The sequence below is a fragment of the Lichenostomus cassidix genome, chromosome 2, assembly GCF_008360975.1.
Source record: "Lichenostomus cassidix isolate B80296 chromosome 2, HeHo_3.0, whole genome shotgun sequence".
Classification (NCBI taxonomy): domain Eukaryota; kingdom Metazoa; phylum Chordata; class Aves; order Passeriformes; family Meliphagidae; genus Lichenostomus; species Lichenostomus cassidix.
Window position 1 is genome coordinate 44,846,335 of NC_139482.1, and position 27,706 is coordinate 44,874,040.

The 27,706-nt window shown below is 43.4% G+C and overlaps 2 protein-coding genes and 1 long non-coding RNA gene across 9 annotated transcripts in view; 2 read left to right on the forward strand and 1 right to left on the reverse strand.

Moving 5' to 3' along the window:
- The window catches only part of ULK4 (unc-51 like kinase 4), a 214,300-nt gene extending 210,958 nt beyond the window's left edge, over positions 1-3,342 (forward strand). For all 5 annotated transcript variants that reach the window (XM_085051341.1, XM_085051338.1, XM_085051340.1 and 2 more), the window contains one exon: positions 2,939-3,342. In XM_085051341.1, coding sequence (XP_084907467.1) covers positions 2,939-3,023 — 85 coding nt within the window. In that variant the 3' untranslated portion in view covers positions 3,024-3,342. The remainder of the gene's footprint in view (positions 1-2,938) is intronic.
- On the forward strand, positions 6-2,937 carry LOC146441276 (uncharacterized). Its single transcript, XR_014849841.1, has 2 exons — positions 6-2,634; positions 2,665-2,937. It is a non-coding gene; the product is annotated as an uncharacterized LOC146441276 (long non-coding RNA).
- Positions 3,343-4,850: 1,508 nt separating the features above from the next.
- On the reverse strand, positions 4,851-26,828 carry CTNNB1 (catenin beta 1). 3 transcript variants are annotated; one of them, XM_085051346.1, is made up of 17 exons: positions 26,568-26,825; positions 26,082-26,145; positions 13,211-13,271; positions 12,594-12,821; positions 12,201-12,454; positions 11,872-12,110; positions 11,586-11,787; positions 11,105-11,249; positions 10,531-10,634; positions 10,106-10,444; positions 9,688-9,846; positions 8,657-8,776; positions 8,355-8,505; positions 8,144-8,265; positions 6,890-6,950; positions 5,917-6,137; positions 4,851-5,625 (listed from the first exon to the last, which is right to left on the reverse strand). In XM_085051346.1, exons 3-16 carry the CDS (start codon positions 13,221-13,223, stop codon positions 5,929-5,931), a joined length of 2,346 nt encoding a protein of 781 aa, XP_084907472.1. In that variant the 5' UTR covers positions 13,224-13,271; positions 26,082-26,145; positions 26,568-26,825; the 3' UTR covers positions 4,851-5,625; positions 5,917-5,928. The 3 variants fall into 3 exon arrangements, with proteins under 3 accessions (XP_084907472.1, XP_084907471.1, XP_084907473.1); XM_085051345.1 differs by lacking the exon at positions 26,082-26,145; XM_085051347.1 differs by lacking the exons at positions 5,917-6,137; positions 26,082-26,145 and having other exon boundaries at positions 26,568-26,828.
- Between the last annotated feature and the right edge of the window lie 878 nt (positions 26,829-27,706).

Sequence of the window (27,706 nt, forward strand, 5' to 3'; positions counted from 1 at the left end):
TTCCCTCAGGCTTCTAGGAATTTCCAGGGCTGAGAGTACTTGCCTCCTCTTTTGTCTGCAATGGTCTTCTGTAATTCTGAGCAGTAGGAGCTTCTCAGGTTTCTGTCTCTGACCCCCCTTCCTGCACTGCTCTGCTCCAAAGTCCTCTTGTCAGAGCCTGCGGCACACTTTGATCCCCAGCTGCAGCACAGTCTGGCTCTGTGCATCTGTCGATTCTGTGTATTTATTTTATTTTTTAAATTTATTTTTTTATTCCAAACCTTGGTCTCTATAACCAGATATCTGTCAGTGGTTCTTGGCAGAGTGGGCTGCATGCACAATGCAACGTTTGTGCCCTGTGTTAAGGTAGCTGCGGTTGATACACTTGCAAGCTGATTCCTTTCAAACCTGTGGCTGAAGAGCAGAGCTGCTTTTGTTTGATACCTGTGGCTTCTCCAGAAGGCACAGGACTTAGGGGAATGCCATGGCCTTCTCTGCAAGAACAGAGGTGCTAATCCCAGCAAGTTGGCCAAACCTTAGCTCATCTCCCATAGACTTTCCCTCATCTAATCCCCCTTGGACATATGAATGAATGAATCCATATTCATTCAGAGGCTGTTCTCTGCCTCTCAAAACAAACTTTTCTGCTGTGGGCTGTTAGGCTTCACTTCACTCATGGCTGAACTAAAATTCATAGAAAAATTGAAGTTCAGAGGTCAGTTTTTCAAACACTAAGATAATCTTTTCAGTGCTCTTTGTGCTCTCAAGTGCAGGCTTTTGGGAAAATTGGCTCCTCAACATTGTGGCAGTGTGTACCCTGTGTTGGAAGGAAGGAGGGCTGTGGGCAGATCTGGAGAGGAGATGTTGGGATGTCATGAGTGTAAGGAGATGCAGACCAAGGACTAACCAAACCTGTTGAGAGCAATCCGCATCCCTCTTGCACACTCAGCTGCTGACTCACAGGGTTTTGTATGACACATTAAATTATTAAAATAAAATGTCAGCTCTCCCCAAGGGAGACACAGGCACCATGACTGAAAATAAGAGTGGGGTTTTCTTCTGTTAGAATAAGCTTTCACTCTGTTTATAGCATTTCAGCATTAGATGCACCAGACAGCCCAGTTGCTGTCTTTGAGTTCTGCTTTTCTGGCTTCCTCACTGGTCTGTTACAGTCTGTACATTTCTGTATGCAGGAAAACACAAGCTACAGAGCCCAAACAAAGAGCACTTACTCAACACAAGACGCTCAGTAGGTCAAATTCCAGCTGATGCCATTGAGGACTCTTTTGATACGTTAAGATGAGCCAGGTTCCTCTGCTGTGCCAAGCTCCTGCACTGCAACAGCAACAAGGGAGCCCCTGCAAACTCATGGGTTTCATTTCCCTTCCTCCCCTTCTTTAGGGAGCACATGTCCCTATCCATTTGCCTCCAGAGGAGACGGAGGGATTCAGGCTGGTTCTTGGGGCTGTAATGGACTCAGACATGGATAAATTATCAACAGGCAGGCAGGAGAAGCCTGGAGTTAGGAAGCTTTATCAGATTTAGCTGCATGGCCATTTGTTTATGGAAGATACAGATATTCTGCCTTCTTCTCAGATTTCCTTTTGTGGCATCTTTCCCAGAATATTTCTTATGACCTAATGAACTTGGTCTCCTCACCTGTGCTTTGAACCTGGTTAAGGAGCCTCTCTGTATCTCCTGCAGAACTAGAAATGTTTTAGAGGCAGCTGCAGCCAAGATCCTGGATCTAAGCCATCCTCAGGGTAGTCTAAGCTCCCCGGCACTTCCACCCACATATTACCACTGGTTTAAATTGATTGAGGAGTGTCTTCGCTTTGCTCATTTCTTACAGACAGGTTTCTAATCTCTCACTCTTGCTGTTTGTCAGAAGGGGGATTCCAGCCAAGCAGTCACGTGCCAAGAGAAGGGCAAAATTTGGATTGAAAGCTGTTTTCAGTACTCCCCTGCTGCTATGTAGCAGCTATGGATTGCCAGACTCTCTCTCTGTGAAGCTTCCTGAGCTAGTTGGAACAGGCTGTTTTAAGAGTGACATGACCAACCCGTTTTGCTTAGTAACCACCTGTAATCAAATCCATGCATTAAAATGTGGGATCATAGACATTTATTTTTCAGTGAAGACAATTGCTAAGATGAATTTGTTTCAGATAATTGAATTTTCTGATTTAAACTGCTGCTTATTAAGACATTAGCTTATGTAGTGTGAACTGATCATTTGGATTTCCTGGCTATCTCTGCATTCCCCAAAGTGTGGAGTATCAGTAGATATTGTCATTAGCAGCAACCAAGGAAGTTGCAGACTGGTCTGCTGGTGCCCTTTCTAGAGATGAGGGATGGGAGTCTATAAAAATACTAAAAAGACTTGATTCTGTTGACTAGCAGTAATGCTGTTCCAATGCTAGAAAAAAGCATGTGTTTCCAGAAGAAAAAATTAGGCAAAATATGTATAACAAAACCTTATTTGAAAAGGAAGCAAAATGCAGCACTGTGGTTGGAGGGGCAGTCACTCCTCCTTCCAGAAGGTGGGCAACATCTGGAGTGGAACTGCCTACCTCTGCAGAGCAGCACTGCAGGCAGAGGTCTGTGTGTGTGAAAATACATTTCTGTGAAGCTGGAAGTATGTGTGTGTGTGTGTGTGTGTGTGTGTGTATGTGTGTGTGTGTGTAGTCATGACTTGTGTGATAAATTCTATCTGCTTTTTTTACAGAGGAGGTTGAGTGAGGTAGCAGTTACTGGGAATTGGAGGTGAAATTCATTTCTACGCAAGTTTTGCTATAGGGCAGAATCACTGGTTACATGTTACTGCTTAACAGAGAAACAGAGAGTGCAGTTAATGGCTACTCAGAATTTTCCAGCATAGATAAAGGCACATGTGGAATTTGAGCAAAACAATTTTTTTCCCTGAGGATGTCTAATAAATTTTACTGTTTTTAATTCCTAGCTCTCATGCTGACACTGCTGTTGCTTCCTTGGCATTTGAAATTCTGAGAACAGTGGGACGTGAAAATATCAAGACTCCCAAGTGAACTGTTTCTGACCAGCCTTCTGAAATGTGCAGGTTGTGCACCCTGCTCAGCACCTCGGTCCTGCTGGAACACCCTCAGATGAGCTGAGCAGATGTAACTCATTTAGCAATCTGAGCTGTGGCATGTGCATGAATTTGGGCTGGTTCAGGAAGGGAGGGAAGCTGGTCCTGGGGGTCATGGTCTGTTTTTAAAACCCCTGTAAGGATGAGTTCTTGGTTACTACTTTGCTTTGCTGGCATTACATGATGTAGCTCAAGTATTTGACAGAGAGTTTGAAAGTGTAAATTAAATAAATAGTAGAGTTATTTCACAGTATAAAGTGTTTCACTATTTCAAGATAATGTTAGAAATGCTCACGTATCTTTTGGACCAGATGACATGGCTGATCATCTTAAAGAGTCACCTCATGCTTGTTAAACTGGCACTAGGAAATACCTTTTTATTAAGACAGACAATATTGGTCACCTCAAGCAACTAATACCAGCCACTATGATCACACAGAGGCTGTGTATGTGGCTTGTAAGGATGATAGACATTACCCAGGTTTCTGCTGAGGAGCCTTTTGTGTGCCCCTCCTTTGCCTAGCACTGCACAGCTTAACCTGCATGGGTGGAAGGCTGTTCTCAGCTGTCAATGCCCTTGGCTGCAGTTCTTTGAGAACAGGTATGATGATGACCCTGGCAGTGTGTCAAACCTCCAGTAAAAGTTGGTACCCTAGAAAGGATCCTCTAGAGCTTGCAGATCCCAGTGTGTGAAGAGTTAAATTCTTCTCCACATGTGCTGTGGTTGATGTCTGTCAGTGCAGCAACTCCATGTTGCACCCACCAAACTCAGGTGCCTGTGAGAGCTGCTGCTACAGCCCTGCTCTGGGACAGCCCCATTACCCAGAGTATGTGGAGGCAAGCAAGCAGCCCCAGGTAAACAGATTTCACCTAGTGTGTTTTACAGGAATTGTTTTCTTACATTACTTCAAATACCACTATCTTTCATAGCTTAAAAGCTGGAGTTGCTAGAAACAGGGAAGAGTTAAGTGCTAGCTATTAATTGGTGTCACACTTTACAGTAAAAGTCAAAGAAGAACAAAGCTGAATTCCTTGGGTGAGACCTTTCCCTCTGCAGCGGAAGGGGAAGCAGGCTGGTGTGGCTCCCTTCAGCTCTCAGCATCTTGAGCCAGGAGCCTCTGCAGCCAAGGCCTGCTCTGATCTCCTGCTGGCAAACTGCTGCCTGGAGTGGAAGCGCCAGGAGTGTGTGCTCCCACAGAGCTGGTGACAGCTGCATGGTGCAGATGTGCAGGCTGCGGCTGAGCCAGCAGTCTCAGAACCACTTTGTCCCCTTCCAGTCACACAGGTGCTGCCTCAAGGGAAGCCAGTTACACACAGCTCTTGTCTCACACAGTAACTGAACACTGAGGACACCTGAAAAGGGGTTTGAGCCACTGAACCAGCTGAGAGCTTGAGGGCAAAGGATCTTTCACCGGCCCAACCATTAGTGCCAGTGCACCTCTGAGGGGAACTGAAGTAAGAAGCTCTTCTCCCTCTTTTAAGCTCAGAGCAGATGTGGGGCGGGCAGGCCAGGCACAAAGTGAAGTTGCCTCACAACTGGCTAGACCTGCCCCATGCTGAGGAAGCTGCCAAAGCAAAGCAGGGGAAGGCTGGTGCCTTGGCGGACTGCAGCAGGAAACCTCCAGGCTAAAAAGGGTAACCTTGCCAGGGTGGGATGAAAGAGGTAAATTATTCTTGGCTTCCTCCACTACAGTGGTTGTGAAAGTCCAGGACTATTTCTTAACACACAAATATACTTTGTGATCTGAAATAATTTGACACAGAGTGAATTAAAAGTTTACTTTAATTTTGAACCATTTTATAACTGCATTTTTCTCATGAAGCATCTGTATCACAGCAGGCTACAATAACTTTGGGATAAAAGGCAACTGGTAAACTGTCCAATACAAGGTTCCAAATAAACAGTTCTTACTGGCCCCTACCCAGACATATCCCAGATAAAGTTTTTGATCAAAAACATGAAATAGATCCACCTGCTTATTTTAAGCATATTAAAAAGGAAACTAATTGGACCATTTCTATTTGTCTAGTTTTTTATACAAAAAGGCTACACAATGTTACACTTTATTCAGAATACAGTTAGAGCGATTATGAATTAGTGTTCTACACCTTTACTCAATCCTTAAAAATTAGAAACTGCTGTAGCATATTCACTATAACTTAATACTACGAGAGACTTTAAAAAAAAACTAACAACAATTACTGCAAAAAGAAAGGCTACTTCCAAAGCAAGCAAGGTCAGTACCATTACAGAGATTTAAAAAAAATAATAAATTTTTAACAAGCAAGGCTAGGGTTTGATAAATTCCATCTTGCAATTCATTCTTGTGCATTCTTCGTTTCTTGAATCACTCCCAAAATCCATTTGTATTATTACTCCTCGACCAAAAAGGACCAGAACAAAAAGTTTACTTCAATTGTTCCCATAGGAAACTCAGCTTGGTTAGTGTGTCAGGCACTTTCTGAGATACTAGCCCACCCCTCGAGCCCTCTCAGCAACTCTACAGGCCAATCAATGCAAGTTCACTCAGATGATACAGCTGTAAAGAGAAAAAACACAGGTGTCAGTGCTCCCGAGTTGTAAAGGGCTGTTGTAACACATAAAGACTGCATGAAGCCAGTGCACAAGACATTACAGTTAATTACTTCCACACTTCACGGCAGAAGTCAGTTTGGAGTGTGCTGATTGTGTGTTTCCAGAGCATTTATTCATTATTCTGGCACACTGGGACCCAATCGAGCCAATCCCTCCCTGCCAACCAAGTCCTCAATCCAGTCAGCTGTTTTTCTCTTTTTGTTCTGTTTTTAAATTCAAGGTTGGAGCTTCTTACCTAAAGGATGATTTACAGGTCAGTATCGAACCAGGCCAACTGATTACTGTCACCTGGAGGCAGCCCATCCATAAGGTCCTGGGCATGGCCAAGATCTGGCAGACCATCAACTGGGTAGTCAGCACCAGGGTGGTGGCCACCCATTTCATGTTCCATCATAGGGTCCATACCCAAGGCATCCTGACCGTATCCGCCAGAGTGGAAAGAACGGTAGCTAGGATCTAAGAAAGTTAAAGGTGGCAGAGGGAAAAAAAGCATAATGTTAACAGATGTTAGATGCATCAGAAGCTGCAAGTATCAGTGTGTGAGGAGATCGTGTAGCCATCTAATTGTTCTCTAGTTCAGCCAAGTTCAACACAATCTGGTGCCTGCCCTTAACGGCTATTCCATTGTTTGGAACAGCCTTCCAGTAGGATTCTGCAGACAAAGCACACTGCAGTCAGAAGCATGAGCAGATTCCAGCCAAGCCATTAGTCTGCACAATCAACAGTACTAAAATTCAACAATACTGCAGCAAAACCAGGCTCCAAGACTATAGAATTGCTTTTCAAAGACTAGTCAAAAATAGCTCAGAATCCTTGTGGATCCTGCGTTCAAATCTATAGACACTTACAAGACTAACGCATTCAATACCAGCTTTTCTGTTTTAAAGAAAAACTGCACTATTGGAATTGTCAAGTCCATTTGTAAGGAATGTAAAAGATTTCTGGAAACAACAGCTCAGCGGGAGGTGTTCCCACAGGACTCAGACAAGAGACACTGGTTTTGCATGTTCATACGGCTCCCATTTCAGCGCTGCCAGTGGTGTTGCAGAAACTGGTTATTTGAACTGGCAGCTCCCCATTTGCCTGTCAGTTTGCAATACCTTGCTGAAGAGTAAATTCACTCTTCACTCATTTGCAGTTCTCCTTTAAAATCTATGACTTGACTTCATCCAATTTAAAGTTTAGTCAAGGGAACGGAAGACACATACCATCTGGGCGGTATCCAAGAGGCTCTCCCTGGGCACCAATATCCAGTCCGAGATCCGCTGTCTATGTGTACACAAAGAATTACAAAACAGTTTTAATATCAGGTCTTTCAGCCAGCAGCTAGTAATTCTGAGTTTAAAAAGTTGTGAAGCTTGCCCCAAATCCCTTTGAACAACTTCTCTGCAGTGAGCACTACAGCACTGCTGTCAACATGAAATGCCTTTTTAGCTAAGTATCTGCATCTAACATGTAATAGTCAGATTTTGGTACAGGAATCCACAGATCACTGGGAGAAGGGTTCTGTCTGGGAAGGAAGAAGATGGGGTAGGTCTAGGAACACTCCTCAGGTACACCTGCCCAGATCCTGCAAGTCAGATATTCCCAAGCCAGCAGTAGATCTTTTAAGAATTCTGAACAAACCTCTCCCATATGTTCAATTACAAAAGTAATTGCCTGACTGCAGAGCAATTGCCTAAGTCCAGTCTCAAAGAGATACTCCATTTTAGTTTTTTTCCTACACACATTCTTGTGGTACATACAGATTTTAGGAAAACAGAAAAGTAAGCACTGAAATAGTATGAATCAAAGGCTACTGCCCCTGATGTAGTAGATACATACAAGAGAAGAAAAAGCTAGGCTCCTGAATCTTAAGAATTTGTGGGAAGACAAAGAATTAGTGAAACCTTCCCTGTACCCCATGCACACAGATTGACTTCAGGCTCAATTCACTGTGTACTCTCCTAAACATGAAAAAGGACCATGTGTTATAATCAGCCTGCAAATGTATTCAAGTCTGAAATCTCAGTTCTCAAGACAAGTTGCCTTCCCAGCCAGATTACTAATCATACATTGTTGGCTTGATAGAAGCCTTGCAGGATATATTTTATATTCATATTTATGCTTCCCTCATATCACTCATGTTTCTATTTTTGCATCCAGAGTTCCTTAGGTTTTGACAAGCAATACAGAAAAGTACAAAGTTCTTGTATACAGCTTTGTGCACTAGCAAACACAATGAGAATTACACACTTCAGCAGCAGCAGAGAACAGACTCTTCTGTCTGCCAGCGAAAAAGCAGCTTGAAGGCTGCTTACCACAGGTTCACTGCACCTGAACATATAGAGGTACAGCCACCACACAGCTGTGCAAAGCTGGGCCTGTATCACTGATGGAATCTACACTTCACTGGTGGAAGGAGGGAGGACATACAAGTGAGATCTCCCAAGGGAACTGTTAACGCAGAAGACAGAACTCACCTCGTTCCAGGCCATCGGCTCGGTCCGGAACAGGGAGCTTGTCAATTCAACCGAAAGCCGCTTCTTATAGTCCTGCGGTTTGTCCTCAGACATTCTGAACAGCACTGCAGCTGCGTAGGTTGCTGCCGAAAGGAAGAGTGGTTTTAGTAGGGGTCAAGACTTCTATCAACTCTTCTAACACAAGTATGAAACCAGCCTTAAGTTCACTTACCAACACCCTCATTCCTAGAATGAAGCAGTTCTGTTAAAGGAGCAGTTGCACCTTCAGCTTCGATTGCTTCAGCTGCTTCCTTGTCTTGAGCCAGTTCACAAAGTACACCAGCAGCTACTCTCTGGATATTCTCGATGGGAGAGTACAACAACTGCAACCAAAACATGAGGATTCTTTAGCGCTTCCACTTGAAATGAGCTCTTCAGCACACTCTGACTTAGCAATTCTATCCAGGAAGAGCAAGAGCTATTTTACTCCTTTTTCTAATATGTCCTATAGTGTTATCTTGAGCTCTCACTTACCTGCACAAATAGTGGAATGGTATTTAGACCCCTGATTACGATTCGATTATGAACATCACGTGCAAGAATGTGCAGGGCTCCAGTGCAGCCCTCGACAATTTCTTCCATACGCACACCCTCCTAGTTAGGGAAAGAAAAAGCATTTTTGAATTTGAGATATTGTGTGCTCTTTTTTAAGTGACTCTCAAAAAGACAATCAACAGTTTCAGCTAGTCAACCAACCTCGTCCCCTGCATGTATCCCCTTCCCTCAAGTGCTGGCCTTCAATTTAACATCCCTGCTATGAGTCAATCCAGTTTACCCAACCAAATTCAGTATGTGAAGCATCTCAGTGGAACGCCTCAGTGGTTTTTGTTATGAACTTCATATCTGATAACACCACCTCTTTTTCTACAACCTGGATCAGCTTGGCAGTTACTAAGCTGGAAAACAGCAGTTACCAGTTACAAAGAGGTCCCTTCCTGCCTCTGCACAAATGAACTACACTTCTGTACTAGAAGATACTGCTTCCATTTGCCTGTGCTAAGCAAACCTCCCCTTTGTTAATGTGTTTAACAGGACAAAAATAATCAAATTGAGACTGGTCTTGTCAAACTAATCTGGAACCCAAACAGGTAGCAAGTACAGGACCTGGACAACTTCTCAGTACTTCTACAGCTCTATGCATCCTTGCAAATAATCTGTGATAGCATTCTTAAACCCATTCTTCTGAGAAGGGTGAGGGAGTTCTGGTTTCTTGGTAGATAATTACTTGCCTTGCCAAAGTAGAGAGTACCCATATTTCTGTGAGCTATAACATTCAGAATTAAATGCTCAAGAAGTTCTTATTAAAATAAGACAAGGTTTTGGCATTCTGATTTAAGTAAAATCTCAGGTCTGCCAAGACAGAGCTATCAGCACAGAGACTAATGTGAACTTGAGCAAATAAGACAACAGTTCTTTAGCCCAAGCACTACTGGGCTGAGGTGCACTGACAAATGAGGAGTTTGAGAAGAGCTTTTGGAGATGCAGTGTCAAGGGAGGGCACTTACCACAAACTGCTGTTGTGTCCCTCCCATGGAAGTGCGTCGCTGGGTGTCCTGGTGTGCTCTAACCAGCAACTGCACTAGCCTTGGAATAGCACCTTGTTCACGCAGCGGGGCGTGGTTTGCAGGACACAGAGCCAGGTTGCGAATCAAGCCAACAGTAGCCTGCAGATGAGGAAGGGGTAGGGAACAAAAGAGCAGGAGGGGTGTGCTTGCTGTTAGTGACTTCTCTGTTCAATCAGATGATCTCAAATGTTTAAATCTCTAAGAGAAAACACTAAGTTGCTCAACTGAAGCAACTTTCCCATCAGACAAACTGCATTCCCAAACACCTTGGAAACAAAGTATTTTTGACATTTAAAGTTACATTTTAAAAAGCAACAGTTTTCACTTTCAGCACTGGAGGCTTTTAACCCTTATTTACCTTGATCAAAGGCCAGTGTGAGGGTGGGTGCAACAGCTTTACCACCACTGGGAGTCCGTAATGGAGGCGAACTGCATTTTGAGCCATCTCCGCTTCTTGGTGTCTGCTGGTGAGGTGACGGAGCGCACAAATAGCAGGCTCTGTGATGTCTTCCCTGTCTCCAGCCCGGAGAACTGTGCGCACAAGAGCCTCAATGCCACCAACCTGGCACACCATCATCTTGTTTTTGTAATTGTTGCAGGTAAGGTTAGAAAGGATGCCAGCGGCACAAGTCACAACATTAATATCATCTGATCCTAAAAGCTGAACAAGAGTTCCTAGAAGGCCTTCCATGCCCTCCTGCAGAAAAAGAGGGAAGAAAAAAATTAAGTCTTCTCTTCCACTATGTTGACTTTTGCTCTTGATCCCTCAGAAGAGCTCTTTACCTGCTTTGTTGCAGCATCTGACAGATTTCTCAGAGTCCAGAGACAGTTCTGGACAAGACGCTGGCTTGGATCTGTGAGGTGGAGCCCCAACGCTTGCATCCCACCTAGAAGACAGTTCAGATTTGACACTATTACTCAGATTTGACAATGTACTCTGATGCTCATCTTGTGAGCAGTCAGGTCCTTCTCTTCCTTAGAGTCTGAGTGCAAAATCTCACAACCTTTTGGATCCTTCTTGTCATTAATATCACAATATGGCTGGGCCCTAGCCCTTCTTCACATAGGAAAATAACAACCCCCTAAAATTCCCTGTGTGACACTGGCCTTTTAAATGTGTGCATATTCTACGGGATGCATCCTGACAACACTCAGCAACTAATGCCACCCAGTAAACAGCACTTGAAACAGCCACCCTTTTATACTCCTGTACATTAAGGGCGTCCAAACCTGCTTCTGTATTTAAGGACCGACTTAAGGTCATTTTTTGATACTGACAGTTTCTGTTCTTGGTGGAATGAACTGATCCCAAAGTGCCATGTAGATTTTAAAGTTAGCATGAGCACAATGTACTTACCAGCCTCAACAATAGCAGGTTTGTTGCTGGAGCAGACTGACAACACTTTCAGCACCCTACTTGTGGTCCACAATAGTTTCTCGTAAGTATAGGTCCTCATTATGTTTACTAAAGCCTGGGGTCCGCCACTTGCCAGAATAATCAGCTGAAAGACAGCAAAAATAATATTTGTCTGTCACTTCCTATGCAAGTCAGCAGGTAGTAAATGTTGCTGGCCAACATTCCTCATGGTTACAGTTCCCTGAAAAAGCATTCCCGTCTGCTTATGTGGACTGTAAGTTTTACAGTCTCACTATGAGCACAGTGGCATTTCTGCAAGATAATTCCTGAATCCCTCCTCTCCTGCAAGGTCAGGACTGACTGGCAAAAGCCAGTGGCATGTGGTTGAAAATTCAGAGTCAGGAGGTCAATACACAATAACTGTCAGGCCATTCATCACAAGCTTGCTCAGTTTAACTACTTCAATAGCAGAGGCACCTACCTTACTTTCTTGATTGCCATATGCTAAAATCTGAAGGCAGTCTGTTGTGATGGCCAAGAATTTGACATTTGTCTTATTGAGCAAGGCCACCATTTTCTGCAGCCCACCAGCGAGACGGACAGCCATCTTGGCTCCTTCCTGGTGTAGGAGGAGATTGTGAAGAGTTGTAATGGCATAGAACAGCACAGAGTCCACTGGGGACCTAAAGAAGGGAAAATCCTCATGAGTACCTGCTTCTATCAGACCCATCTTCAAAACACAAGTACTGCCTCAGTAGTGCACATACCCAAGCATTTTAACCAAAGCAGGGATGCCTCCTGATTTGAAGATTGCCAACAAGCCTTCACGGTGATGTGAGAGGTTGTGTAGTGTCCCTGCAGTACACCGGGCTGTCTCCACATCGTTTGTGTTTTGCATGGTACGTACGATGGCAGACACCATCTGAGGAGATCTCATAATGGCGTGGCGAGACGCTTCCTTTTTGGACAGCTGATGAACCATAACTGCAGCCTTGTTCACCACCACCTAACGCAAGTGTTTGAAAAAAGCTTTTAGTTTTAAGGTCATTAAAGGGGCCCCAAGAGTGAGTTTTACCCAGGCAAAGAAAATGCTTACCTGGTCCTCATCATTCAACAGTTTGGTCAGTTCTGGGATTGCACGAGTTGCAAGTTCAGCATCATCTTGGTAGTTTATTAAATTAACAACAGCATGTTTTAACATCTGGGATGGCTCAGCCAGGCGTTGCACGTTAGTTGGATGAGCTGCATCAAACTGCGTGGATGGGATTTGCATTCCTTCATCCAGCGTTTCAGGGAACATTGCTGCACGCACCCTCTGAGCTCTAGTCATTGCATACTGGCCATCAATATCTGAAAACAAGGTAAGTCAATATAACCTCAAACTAGGAATAAAAAGCTCATCATCCGGATTGGCAACAATTGAGTAGTTAGGTTTCTGTATTGTTAAACTGCATGTCCAAGCAAACTGGTGTAATAGAAAAGGTCTTACCTGCAACTTGCTCCTGGGTGAAGGACTGAGAGAATCCCTGCTCCCACTCGTACAGCACTTGTGTTGTGTCCACATCTTCTTCTTCGGGATTTCCCTTGCCACTCAAGGAGGGAGCAGTTGTTGTGGCACCAGAATGGATACCAGAGTCCAGATATGATTGCTGCTGCCAATGACTGACTGCTGCTTTTCTGTCTGGCTCCATTGCCATATCCAGCTCCATCAAGTCAGCTGTAAGAAATCATTGGTGAACAATTAAGTTTAGTTCAATTACTCCAGCATGTATTAATCCTACAAGAGATGACACAGATTTTAAATTAAAATAAGCTGTTCTAAACAACTACCTCAACCCAGCACTGCAAGTGAGCAGCAATTTTAGACTGAGCCTTTATGTTGAACCAATGTAAACCTGCGAAACAGGCAGAACAATCACTGCTATTGTGGCCATCCTGACCTTACAACAAACTTACAAACTTGTCTGAAGGTTTCATTCCCAGTGTAAGGTATTCATTATTGTAATAGAGCAGATATTATTCAATCCAAGTGATTTTGAAAAGTTAAAGAGAGAGGAATAGGAAGTCTTCTAGATTCTAGTAAGAGAAATTGTAATGCATTTGTACCTTGAGTTGCCATGTTCTGTGTTATACTCCCAGAACTCTTTCCTGCACCTTTTCAGAGATCCTAAAAAAGAGCAAGGTTAGGACTTATTAAAGACTAATCAGAGCTAGTAAGACATGATTTCACATTAGAACACTGGAATTGCAAACTAAGACTTGGCACATCTTGCCATTTCATTACTACAACGAGTATACTCAAATGCTAATTAGCAAACCCCCATGGACAGACATGCAAAAGAACATGATGTATCACCCAGACTTCTTCTGTCTGCTTATATGTAAGATTTCTCATAGAGCTGCAAGAGAACAAGAATTGAAGACTGACCATGATAGAGCTATTTTTCACTCCTCTATCTTTGCGCAAGATGAATCTCAGACATTACATTCCAGAATTTGGAAATGCCACAAAGACAATGGCTAAATGTCAGACTTCCTCATTTCCCTCAAAGATAAACTGTTTAAAGATACTAGAAAAACTGTTTGATACAGGACTACAACATGAGTTTTCACCAGGAAAGCTGAAATGACTATGTAAGGCAAGCTGCTATTATTTCAGTGGCACAAAGACTATCTAAAGTTATAATTGAACCTCCTCCTTTATCCTTTCCTGTACCATAAGAATAAAGGTTTCTTCCTGTACAAAACTCTTCCTTGAAGTTAAAACTAAAAATTGAACCAGATTTACAAAAAAACCCAAAAACCTGTCCTTCAGTTGCACACACATTGAGTCACCAAACTCACTTTTATATTTTGCACAGAAAGCCAAGATAATTTGGGGCAGGAGGCTGAAATATGATCAAATGCCTCATCCAAATTTTAAGCATGCACCTCCATTTGATATCACCAAACAGTATCGAAATATTTGTACCAAAAATCGGTAGCTGTCTCTTCATTAATCCAGAAAGAGAAATTCGAGGCTACAGCTCCACAACGGGTCACTTTCATTTAATTTGCTCCTCTTCCCCCTACGCAGTCCCACACTGCTTCCAGCACAGACACAGAGCTGGTAACAGCCTATTCTGGGAGCCAGCCAAGCAGAAACATTTGTAGTGGTAGCTTGCGCAGGGAGCAAAACCAAAACCGTCTCTTGCAGCAACCAGCTTTCAATGTGCCCTTAGGTGCTAGAGCTGTGCTGATCAAAACATTCCTGCACAATGAAGTAAAGGCAAGGCACTAATCCCTGAAAGGACAGGTCTGCAGTACTGCTACAGGAGAACAAAGTCCACCTGACACTGTATTTGTGTAAAGACAGATTTCCCAGTTCAAGAGTTTCCTTCAGGAGCACTTTTTTGAAAATCGTAATTATACAGAGGACAGGCCTGCAGTTTTAAAAGTCTCACTGGAAAGGTGGGACAAACTAGTGTTTCATTGACTCTGAGTCAGCTGCAAGATACTCCAGCAGCTCCTGAGCAATCCTGTTGCATTGCTGTGTAAATGCCAGTGCTGTTTGTCCTGACTCTGCACTCCCACAACTTTTGGCAGCAACCCTTCCTTGGCTCTTTTAAAATGGACAGTAGATCTGCATTCTGCAGCAGATAAGCAGCATTAAGCTGATATATGACATTATACAACATGGAATAAGCATCCCGCTGTGCAGCTGAAAACTCTAAACTGGTCCTACTCCACAGCCTGGAAGAGACTAGCCAACTCAGTCGGCTCTTGACAATCTGCATGGAGGATGTGCTGACAATACAGACACATTTTCCAATCCCTGACTGGATTCTTCCAACATGCTGTTAGGGGTTTGGGAGTAGCAGTGGCAAGGGGGAAAAAAAAGCTTAAATCATGCTGTCAGTTTATCATTGATTAAAAAATTCTAATGAGTAGCTACATTGAGAAAGTGCCTTTACAAAAGCTTGACAGCTCTCTGCAATTCTGCATTATTTTGTGAGTTCCACTAACACCTTCCAAACAGAAAGAAGGGAATAGCACTAACAGTAAAATTTGTATCTTTGTTCCCTGTACTCCTCATTCTAAGTCAAATGTGACACTTCCAATAAAAAATTTGGCACGTTCTAGCTGCTATATGAAATTTGCAATATGCTTAGCATTAAGATCTATTTCCATCATAAACTTTCCCATCTCCTCCCATCAGGACTGTGCTAAAAAAAGGATCACCAAACTAGTTTTGAAGTTGACTGGTTCATCTACCAGTATGTTAAGAGCAGTGACTACACTTTGAGACATTTACTACCACCAGAGATTCCCATATGCAATAAGGGGCTTGGGAACAACATTTATAACTTTTTTCACTGTTGAATTCTGCACCAATGAAGGCAACTGGATTATAGCACCTGCACTCTGAAACTGCTGTTTCAACTTCATCAGCCTGAAGAGATCAGAAGAGTAGCTCTACCATTAGGTAAAATTCAACAGAGTAGAGTAGCCACTAAACTGCAGCACTATTCCAAAACAAAGCTGATGAACTTCTACAAAATAACAATGAAAAATACTAAGTGTTCAGAAATGCATTACCAGTCAGACATTCAGTCTTCAGAATGCTGACCCCTAGATCAGCCTGCTAGCTCCACCTGTAAGTTCCAACATCCTGATCTCCATTTCATACACCTGTAACCCCCCAGCAATTTCTGGCAGGGGTTTTTTTCATTATTATTTAGATAGGGAATTGGGTTTAATCCTAAAAGTCCAAACTAACTGCCAAAGTAGCCAGGGTTTCGTTTTAGGTTTTCTGCATTTGAACATTCTCTCATCTATTCCTTCACATTCTCTGTTAACTTTACAAGGGGGTAAACTGAGTCCAGGCAAGCTGCTGACTTTGTCTTCCTGTTTGTCACTGTCATGGTTAACCAATACTCTTATGAAAGGATCAACACCACTGGGCTAGGTACAAACATTTGTGCTGCTCATTTTCCTGACAAACAGAATCAGTACAAGGCCAGCCAAATGCATCTCAACCATCAGGAAGAGACAGAAGGCCTCAGTATACTTCACAAACAAACTCCAGCATAACAAGCTTCTGCAAGCTCCAGTGTTTTTGAAGACTAGCAGGTACTCAAAAATGGGAATTTTGATAAATATTGTGTAATACAGTTCACATGGATGTACTTCTAGGAGTTATGGGATTTTCACCTCACGAAAAGCTCCTTCCACCCCATAAGACTATATACTTGCTTAGCAAGCATCATCAGCTTTGGGTTTAAATGGAGGTTGGGGTTTTTTAGATTATGTATTAAATAACTCACCAAGAGCAATTCAAGACCTTGCACTAGGCTGTATTGCATGGCATCTGTCTCAGTCTAAAAAACTGAGAAAAATGCATCTGCAAGTTTAGAAGGTATATAAGCTAATAATTTCAAATTACTACAGAAGACAATTCAAATTTCTTGATTTTTTATAAGGAATGAAAGAAGAATTATGTATTATTTCTGATCATGTGTTTTTATAAGACATTAATTTCTGAGTTCAGAGACTAGTTAGGCATATGCCAAGACAGTCAACAAGCCTACAGCAGTTCTCAAATCTGAACAGTTCTCTTCATTACAATTGACTCAAATTACACCTGACTGATCTGACAAGCAGTTTCCTCCCCACCCCTGCCACCTTTATAAAGCAAGTCAAAGTCTGCAAGTCTGCCATAAATCCTTTGAGAGCAGTATATTACTAACCCTTGCAGGAGAAATCCAGACTGATCCATCCAAACACCATGAGTAACTGCACACAAACACACCTACTGACCATGTTTTCCTATTCTATGTCTCCATCTCACCTATGACAGGCCAAGCAACTGCACCTTTAAACTACCCACCAGTTCTGAATGATACATCTGCTTACTTAGAACAAGCAGATCTTCTTTATCCTCTGACAGTTACAGCAGTTAAAAATGTGTATCACCTACACACAAGTGAAGTACCTGTACTGGAAAATAGTTTTTCCTCCAAGCGCTCTGAAGTTATAGCAATCATTCCCAAGGTGTTACTGAAAGCATTCTTATATCTGATTTTATAATTGGTCTTAGCTGCCTGGCAGTGATGTTACCTGTGGATCTGCTTTACAAAAATCCATAGCCAAAATATACAGGCAAGAGCAGTTCCACAGCTAATAACAGCAGAGAGCACTCATTTCTGTGACCCAAGTCCTTATATTTCAGTTCTTAATGTAAAAGAAGCTTCCTAATTAACCTTGGTTTTCAAGTTGGGAATTTGAAAAATACATCCAATTAAGGAATTAAAAAGCTAATCACAACAAAACAACCCTTTCTAATCTTCCCTGGAAGTTGTTAGCCTGTTTTCTAGAAAACAAAACATGGGGGAGGAGGAATCACCCAAGACAGACAATACTAACAGTGGAAACATCAGGAAAAAACGTTTTCATGGTATAAAGGCACTTTAGCCAGGAGTGGGTGAACTGTCTCTAAGTAATTTTTGGTCTAACCTATGCCCCAGATACAAACATTCTTGCAGCAGATAGAACTACTTCTACTGATCTTAGTCTTATGAAGACATGATCCAAACTGTTGTAAACTTCTAATTATTCCTTATCCAAATGGGGATAAAGTTCTCTCCTCCCCTATCCACACAGAGGTTCTCAAGAAAACTGAGAATTTTTATCTGGCTTTATTGAGCTCTGGGTTAAAGTACCTTTGTAGGTAATTTTGGAGGTCCCTCATGTATCAGATGTGTCTGTAAGACTGGTAAGAAGTCCTGAAAGTATGGTTTTGGTGTTGTGCATTTTAAGGAATGTTAGAAGCTTGTGGTAGGAATGACAGCAGAGGTTTGTAATTTTTTGTAAAAAATTAATAGAAGACACTTTATTTGAAAATAGGTACAGAATGTGCTTGAATTTCACTCTGAAGACTGCATTTTTTAAAAATTTATTTTTCTTGTACAAAGATACTACAGTGGAATACAAACAAGAGCTTTCCTGAAATATATTTCCATATCCAATAAACAAATACTGAAGAGCATTCCCATATTTTGTATCAAATAGTAGCATTTGCAGTCCTCAGCCACCTTGTCCCCTCTAAAAGAAACAGCTACATACAGTGAGTGTAGATTATTTTGAAGTTAGTATACACAAGTATTAGAAGGCTTTGACTATTGGGAAATTAGTCACTCACCAATACTGACTTCTGTACATTAGTGCTTTAAGGACTTGAATGGACAAAAGCTACTGTGAAACTCATTGAAAAGTGACACTTGAATAATGGTTTTGGGCTGTAAATTATCATATTAAACAAAGCAATGTACCACCTGGATATTTCCAGAGATAGCAAAATTAAGGTTTATGTTATTATCAATACTAGGAACCAGACACGTATTTTTTATTAATGTCAGGCTTCCTTTTGCTTTTAACAGGGTGATTTTTAATACTGGGTAAAAATGTCTTCGGGTGGCTTATGACAAAGCATCTTAACTAAAAGGAAGTACTTTACCCTATGTAATATCAAAAGGCAATAAGTCAAATCATGCAGTCTTTTTTCCTCTAAAATTGAAAAAAACCACCATGGGTTTTCACAGCTTGAAAACTTTTCTGCTTTTTTTTGGGTTACATGGTAGAAACATTCATCTACAGCCATCGCTACCACCTCAGAAGAAATGCCATGGCAAGAGATGAAGCAGTATTACTATATTTAAGCATTGTGCCAAGACGTAACAACTTGAACTGTTTCAGTAGTTCCATTGAAAACTAAGAGCTACCAGTAATCTTGACCTGAATGGCACAGCACATGCCCACACTGAAATCCATCTTAGTGATCCAGGGCTGCAACTGAACAAATTCATTTATAACCTTAACTTGTGGCAAAATTGCTCTGGTCGTTTCCTCAAGCAACATCTGCTTAGTTAGCATCATTCCCTCCAACCACTAAGCTAGTCTTGCTTAGTGAAGGATTTCTTCTCTCTCCAGTGATAAGCTCAGTATCCTATGTAATCTATCCAGCTCGAATTTACCCAAGCTAGAATACTTCAGGCAACACATTCTACTGATGCCTGCAGAAAGTTAAAAGATGCCTTGCAAACAGCAATACATTCTCTCTTAGATTTAGCTAATCAGACCATAGTAAATTTGACTCTCAACCTAGAATATACAACAGTCATTAAATTCTCTTATTATTAAGACTGAAAGTCTAAGGTTTGTTCTTCCTAAAAAACTTCAGGAAATTAAGAATTCTGAATATCTGCTTTACTGACTTCAATGGTTAAAAGGTTCCAATTTCCAAGCCTTAAATATCCTTAATACACCCTGAAAGAGGCAACAAACTGGCTCAGATAATCCACAGATTTGAAGTGGGAGAGGAGTATCTGACAGCACACATGCAGATCTGCCAACACTCACTGCAAGTTACCTCTATTTCAGCCACTCTGCTGCTTCATTTCCAATTCCTTACTTCCTTTTTCCTTCACACATCCCAGATTGCTATTACATCAACTGTTCTGGCTTTTCAGCCTTTGTCTTCTGCCTTAGAAATGATCTAAAAATTCCTTTCTGTAACAAAGGCAGAAGAACCTCCCTACATTAGCTTTTATAAGGGTCTTTTTTTTAATAAGAGTTCACTTGATGCCACTCACAAAATAACATGTTGCCTCTTTATTTTCAGTTATCTCAGCAATCTATAACCAAGGGTACAGCGTAGAGTTTTTATTCACATGCCCATTAGCTAAAGCAAACAATATATAAGTATTTCTTTCTTGCTAGACTTCTCCAAGTTGATTACAACTGCTCGATGGAACTGAAATGCAGGCAGTCTGGTAGTCTCGACTAGACTTAAACACTGGGCTAGCTGTAATTAAAAAGAGAACATATTCCTCAAATAATGTCTAGTTAAGTAAAGAGTTAGGCTACAAGTTCCAAAAAACTCAAGGCCTGTTTTTGAATCAATATAGTCTTAAGCAAATGTGACAGAGGAGAGAAAGGGGCCACAAGAACTTTATGACAGCTGTAAGGTTCCATTCTGCCACACTTCACTTTTGGAACACTGCAGTGTTCTGATATGACAGGACACTCACCTGTTTTGCCCTTCCCTTCCTCCTAAAAGAGAAAGCAGGGTAGTGAAGAATCACACTTCCTACCCAACTTGCAATGTTCAACAACTCCCAAGCTTCAAGTGCAGTTGAGCCTATAATATAAGTGTAGCAAGAGCCACACTTCATTTTGCTCACCTAGAGTAAAGGCGCCCAGAACGTGGGTAGTTTTAATCAACCACTGAAGAGCAACTTCACGCAGACTGACAGTTCAGGTAACAAAGGTATCAGAAGTGTCAGTCGGAGATTTCACTGGCAGACAGGTCTCTTCCAGCTGCAGCTCTGTCCGTGCTGTGCTCTGCGCAACTAACTCAGCATGAAGGCACTAACAGCTTGTGCAATTCATCAGGGTTTTTGCAGGTACTAAGGTTTAAGTACCCTCTTAAAAACAGCCCATTAGAAATCTTAATAAAGCAAGAGTTAACATTGGTCTGAGAGCCACTGTCAGCCAACAAATACCTCAGATAACTAAAGTACAAAGTGATGAGAACCTGGAAGAGAATTCAGAACAAGCACATCAGGTAACTTACTAAAAAAGAAATAAAAGCTCGTCCTGGCATCAATCTGCCCTATCATTCTAAAAGATGAACTTTGAAACTGTAGAACCTGCTAGGAAGCCTCCCCAAAAGTGAAGCTGGCAATATCATATAAAGGTTCTCCTTCTGAAAGAAAATAGATACACAGTACTTTACTCTTTAAGACAGACATTCTAAAGAAACTTTGGTAGAAGTGACAGACTGATGTGACACAAAGATATGTCTAAATGGACTTGGTAGCAGTTACCTAGCACCATAAGTTCTTATCAGCCCTACATGATTTCCTTTGATGCTGGCTGGAGGCCCATGGCTGGGCATCCTATACAATGTAAAGAAAGCATGCTTACTTAAAAAGTCATACTTGTACTGCAGAAGCTGAAATCTCACAGCACTGGATTTTGTCACTTCAGAAACTAAGCGTTTGGATCTACAGGACAGTTATTTTGCCCTTTACCTAGAGTACATTCAGGAGTCACAAGAGGTCTGTCAACACGATCCTGTATATTCAAAATCATGGGCAACTATACCAGCGGCTTCTGACAAGATCTGCAAACAAAACACTGCCCTAGGAATTTATTTGCCCTTTCTAGAAATTTCTGGCTGTTTCTAAGAGCTATAAGCAGCAGCTGTGTTCAAGTTGACAAATCATCAGGTCATATTTGAAAGTAATGATTTAAGAGAGCTTTTTATTGGCAAGTATACCACAGCACTAGCACTTCACTTTACTGGTGGACAAAATAGACCTCGAGTACCTAGGCATGCCTCCTGACTGTCCAAGAGAGGAGCTGATGATAACCTTTACTGTTATGATGTGAAAACTCCTTTAACTACAACTCTGGTGTTACACATCCAGCTTGAGAACAAAAGTAATGAACTTCCTCACATAATGCACATATCAGTCCCCTGACAGCAGTTTATAACTCCATATTAAAGGCCTGGTATGACAGTTTCAAGTTTATGAACTTGCATCAAGTTCATAACAACCGAATTACCGAATCAACCGAATTACTCTTACGTCTTGATTCTTTCAACTAACTAAGCACCACCACTACAAGCGAGTAACCTCAAAACAGCTACTAAGTCACTTCTGTTTAAAAATGGATTTGAGATCTTTGGATCACTGGCACACATTTCTCCCTAGGGTTTTGTGCAGCATTTACTAAGTTTGGGTATCCTCATGGCTGGGCAAAACATTAAGAGAAGTTTTATCACCAGAGCTTGGAGAGCTCCCAGCTTATATTTGCAGGACACAGGTATCTACATTATGCACACTCCTATCTTCCCAGTGTTTCTATCCAAGGTTTAGTTTGCCAGCAGGACTCATGTAATAAATATGCACTGGTTTACAGCTTTTGGTCCCCATGCCCATAATTATCACTGAGTAAGATGACTGTAGTAGAGCTGGCAGTAGACAGGATCAAAGTTAATTCTCCTCTAATCTTACCTAGCCACATACAAAAAAAAAAAAAAAAGTTGCCATCACAACCATTTAGAGGCAATCTATGATAATCTGGGCAAATATTATACCACATTTCATTTAACACTCAAAGTTCAGGAACAAAACCACTGCCAGCCCTCAAGCTTTTCTGCCCACACAGTTTTGTGTGTCAAAAAGACAATGCTTCTGCAGTCATTAAACACATCACACTAACAGCAGACACTGTTACAAAAGTACCCTTCTCTCCTGTTTGTGCAGAACTTGAAACACCAATTTCTATGCTAACACAGCAACAATTTAGCAAACCAGCTCTCTTCCAAACCAGGAAGTATCTACCCATAATCCAGTTTCTTCTCAGACTGCAACTCTGTAGCCAGCCCTAAACTTGGATGTTAAACATTAATCTCCACGGTTTAAGCAACCAGAGTGATTAGTCATAATTACACTGACACTAATGAAATACTTATGAATCTGAAAGCGGCTGTCTTTGCTTGTCTATCAGAATAACTACGTAATCACAGTAAGGCACACCAACACTCCAAAAAGGACTGTTTAAACAACAAACATACTAATGAAGCCTGACACTAGAAGATGTTTCTTCGGCTCACTCTTAATTAAGGCAAACTGACAAGGCAGCTGCATTTACCAGCACCTTTAGGATGTTAAGATTTCTGGCCACTGGAGGGCCCCTGAATTGTTGCCAGGACAATACAGAACTACTTGCTACAGTTGCTGCAGAGTTGGCAAACTTCTCCAATTTATACAAGTCTATTTAGTGCAGTAAGTCAGCCCAGAAATGCTGGTTCCAGCAAATACACGTACAGTGCACACTGTGCATTTGCCAACTCCAGCAAAATCCAGCTGGTCATACTGTTTTTTAAATGCAGCAACAGAGAATACGAGATTAACTCTTTCAACCTTCTAAACCAGGCTCAAACAAGGCTTCAGAGTTAATTTAGTATTAAGTAACAGACCAAGCACTTCACTTCTTCAACACTAATCCAGCCAATGTACATTGTTTCCTAAAGTCAACTTGGAACATGAACAAAAAGTTCTTCTGGAAAGCAACACTCGCACCCATACTTCCCAGGGCAACAAAAGCACAGGACACATTTGCTTTCACATCAGCGTTAACAGATTCATGAGGTCAGGCTGAGCTGCAGGTATGTTTCACCTGCACATCCCATCTATTTGGTGATCCACACAGACAGAATTAGACTTCCATTAGAAATGCCAGAATTAGGCTTCCATTAATTCTCTCCCTCGCACTTGAAGTTAACCTGTCAGTGAAAAAAGAACAGTACCAAAAAATAAAACAACTTTTCTGGCTGCTTTCTTCTCATGAGAGGCAGCACAAGCTACACAGTGCCAGCACAGTTTAACACATTAGCCTCCTGGGCTAAAGCCTGATCACAGATTACAGCAAGTTTTACCTTGGAATCAAGTGCCAGAAATGGATATTAAAAGTTAACATAAGGCAGCCTGACAGTGGTTAACAAGTCTAGCCAATTCAATTGGTGCTTAACTGGAAAATCAGAAGTATCACCCTGCCAGGATAATAACTTTATCAGAGACAAGAAGTGTCACACACAATGCTCACTGCCAAGGAGTTTGCCATTTCTAGGTTCCCAGCCATTCACCCAGCAAGGCACTGGGCTCAGAGCTTGCAAGTGCACGTTGTGAGGACCCAGGAGCAAATCATAGCTGCCTGCAGTTTCTCACAGGTTTTATCAGGCTTTGTGAAGTCTGATGTTCAAGATAAGTAGGGTCAGTCCTGATTTTCCTGCCACGGTATGCAGGCTACCACAGTCACAGAACAAGTTTTGCTGCAGGCAACTGCATGATCACCACAACCCCTGCATTACCAGTTTAACTATGAATTAACATAAGTGATTTTGATTTCTGCTGTATTTGCACACTAGTCTGCCTAGTAGACAATATTTTGCAGAAACATTATTCTCCATGAGTTTCAGACCATACACTCAGAGTTCAGTTTCTGAGACAGAAGCCTCCAATGGCCATATTTCATGCTTCATTCTTGCCACTTCCCTTTCTACCCTTGAAAATACTGCAAAATTAGAACACTGCTAGTACTAACTTCTTGCCTTAAAAATCCCTAAAACATCAAGATTAACTCTTCAGAACACACTACTTCAGGATGCTAATTCAGATGTAGAGTCATGATAAATGGACATCTGTTTCACAAAGAAATCGTTATGTCTGAAGGGCAACCAGGTCTCACAGCCAAGATTTGATAAGCCAGTAACTGACACACCACAGTCAGAGCAAAATCCTGGTGTCCATAGCAGACCATACACCATGCAAAGAGCCCAGCCTATTTATAGCTTAGGCAAGAAAAAGGAAGCTTGGGTTGATAAGGCTGTAACATAGCATTTGAAGAACTGATTTTTCCAATCAAGCTTTATTTTGTACTAAATCCTTGCTTTTAGAAGCTATAATGCATGGCATTGTCTTTTCCAACAAGGTATTTTTACTAACTCTCCCCTAGACCTTGTGAAATGATCAGCCATACAGACCAAAGTGGACATTCCCCTGGATATCAGTTTATCCCTAAACAGAAAATACCTGAACTATCAGATGAGAAACATGACATTTCTTTAGAACAACCCCAGAACAGTGAGACACTCAGTATGATTTTGTATTGAACAGCTGAATTTAGAGAGCATCAAACTCTTGCCTGAATACCCAAGCAGCCTCAGTTGCAACAGTAACAGCCATTAGACAAACGACACAGTAGTCACATACCTGCAGCTGTCAGCACCTTTTTATCAAAAGCGCAATATCAACATTAGGTTCCTCAACTGTTAGGTACTGAAATTCATATTACAACTTGGGTCAACACACACCAGTAAGTTTTGCCACTTAGGCTTTTTTTTTTTTTTAGCCTTGCAGTAGTAACTTTTTGTCATCCAGATGCAAAACTGTAACTGGAAAGTTGCTCTCTGGTGTGTCTGAACTTAGTAGCAAGAAAACCCCAATACTCTTTCAGCTAGCTTTCTCGTCTTTGCCTTTACTGTAGTCTCAGCACATAGAGATCCTGTTTTACTGAAACCCCTCCTTGATTTCCGTCCGTCGACCTCAGCATACCAGCCCAGCCTCTTTCCATTCACCACTTGCATACTTTGGGGGATGGGAGGACCACAGATGTCTGGAATATACAGAGTGTCAGAACAATGGCTGCTCCATGAGAAAGAGATCAAGAAGTAGCTGATTACAAAGATCAACACTGCAACTCCTAAAGTCACAAGTTGCCCCTGGTACCTTCACACAGTCTGTTCTTTCTTTCCAGAAGGGATAACCTTCAGAGAAGTTTTTTGGGAAGAGATACAAAAAGAAACTGCCTGACGTCCTACATCGAGTTTTAACTACGGAAAAACCCAAGGTTTTGCTAAATTTAAGAAAACTTGCTGTTCTAGGAGCAGCTAATCATGCACAACAGAGATGAACTACGCCTTGTTTTTTTTTTAAAAAAGCCAAACAACAAAAACAAACAACAAAACAACAAACCACAAAACACACCTGGAGCCCCGGTTCCTAGAGAAATGAGTGCCCTAGATAGTTCTGGGAGTAACCGCAAGTTGATCCACACACCTCAGGAACGTGTTACTTTGGGAGGCTGGAGCCGCCGTGGTCCCCCAAACCACAGGCTCTTCCCCACGCCGCCCGGAGCCCAAGTCATTCCCTACAAGACCCTGATAAGGTGGGGGTTAAAAAACTTCATTTCATTGCTCCCAGCTCCGGGAAAGCTTCATTTCGATGACACCCACCAGCAACAGCATCACCTCTCCAACAAATATGTAATGCCACTAAGACCGAAACCCCACAAGGCAACAGATTAGTTATCTCCCGCTGACTGCAGTGACCGTGATTAATTATATTCGGTACAAATAAACCCGCACCCTGCTCTCTTCCCCCTCCTATCGCCAAAGGGGATCTGCAGCCCACCGGCGAGTCAGTACTCAGCTAGGAAGAAAAAAAAAAAAAAAAAAAAAAAAAAAGGGAGGGGGAAACCTTTAAAATAATAATAAAAAAAGGATCATTAAAGTACTCCGGGCTCTGCTGCAAAGGCGAGCACAGCCGGGCGCAGGGACTCGCCTTCCCCGCAGACCAGAGCAGCCACCCCCTCGCCCCAGGACGAGCTTCCCAAGAGACACCTCGGGAGCTGCAGCTGCTGCTCCTGCAGCCACGCAGCTGTCCGGACCTCCCAAAAACAAGAGCCCTCTCTCTCTCTCTCTTCCTTTCCTGCCCCCCCACCTCTCTCCCACCCCCGCTCCCCCCCTCCCCCAGCCCCGTCCTTCCCGCCGGGCACACCCTGGACCCCCTCCCGACGCGGGGGGCCCGGCCCGGGTTTGCCCCAAGTTCCCGCCGGAGAAAGCGGCACTAACGTTGGAGGAAGGGAGCGCGCAAGGTCCCCCCGGGCTCCGGCGGCTGCAGCTGCCCGGGCGATCCCGGTCCGGCCCGTCTTTCCTTCCTTGTTCTCCCGCTTCCGCCGCCTCCTCCTCGCTCACGGCGGTGCCCCCGCCGCTGGCTCCCGGCTAGCGACCGTACGGGGCGGCGGTGTTCGTGTCCCCCGAGCGCCGCCGCCGCTGCTCCCAGCGCCGGACCGAGCGAGAGGCTTAAAATGGCGTCGCTCACAAGGAGGTTCTTATAGCGAGCGCCGGGCCCGGCTGTGTATCCTGCCGCCGCGGCCGGGCCCCGCGCGCGGCATTCCACAGGCGCCCGGCGCTCAGGGCAGGCGGAGGGAGGAGGAAAATAGTGCCCGGCTCCCAGGGCGGAGGGAGACAGGGAGCGGAGAAGCGGCCCGAGCGGGGGGAAGGCCGGGCCGGGCCGGGCTGGGCAGGGCTGGGCCGGGCTGGCGGGGCGGGGGGAGCGCCGCGGAGACACCTTACTCCGGAGGTGGGAAAGGAGGATCCGAGCGCCCGGCTTGGGAACAAAGTTGCTGCCCTGAGGGGTGTAAGGGCGGGGGAGGAGGGGATGCGACTGAGGGGATCAGCACGGGGTCCCGCTTTGGGAAGGGAAGCGGGGGGTGGGGGGGAGGTGGCGAAAAACGATTGTGTTTCTCTCTCTCCTCCCCCCTCCCCATTTAATTTCGCGTTTCGTTGCCTGGGGATTTTCATTTTTTTGGTTTGTTTTGTTTTTTTAAACGCACGGCACCAACTGTAGCGAAACTCCGTGCTCGCAAACGCCCGCGTTGCCAAGTCCGGGAGGCGCTCGGGCTGCTGTGGGAAATCGGCCCTGGCGCTGGGATGGGGCAGCCGCCGAGCCGGGCCGGGCCGTGCCTCATCCCGGAGCCCGGGCCGTGCCTCATCCCGGCACACAGCTCATCCCGGAGCCCGGGCCGTGCCTCATCCCGGCACACAGCTCATCCCGGAGCCCGGGCCGTGCCTCGTCCCGGCACACGGCTCATCCCGGAGCCCGGGCCGTGCCTCGTCCCGGCACATAGCTCATCCCGGAGCCCGGGGCAGCCCGGGAAGGTGGCGGCGGGCCCCGCTCACGTCGGCGGAAACGCGCTCCCGCTCTGCCC

Bases quoted from the DNA above. Each gene is read 5' to 3' on its own strand.
- CTNNB1 (XM_085051345.1), bottom strand. The intron at 10,635-11,104 runs GTAAGTACATTG...ACTGTCTTCTAG, and splicing joins ACCTGCTATTGTTGAGGCTG to GTGGGATGCAAGCGTTGGGG. The intron at 8,266-8,354 runs GTAAGTGAACTT...TCCTTTCGGCAG, and splicing joins TTCTAGGAATGAGGGTGTTG to CAACCTACGCAGCTGCAGTG.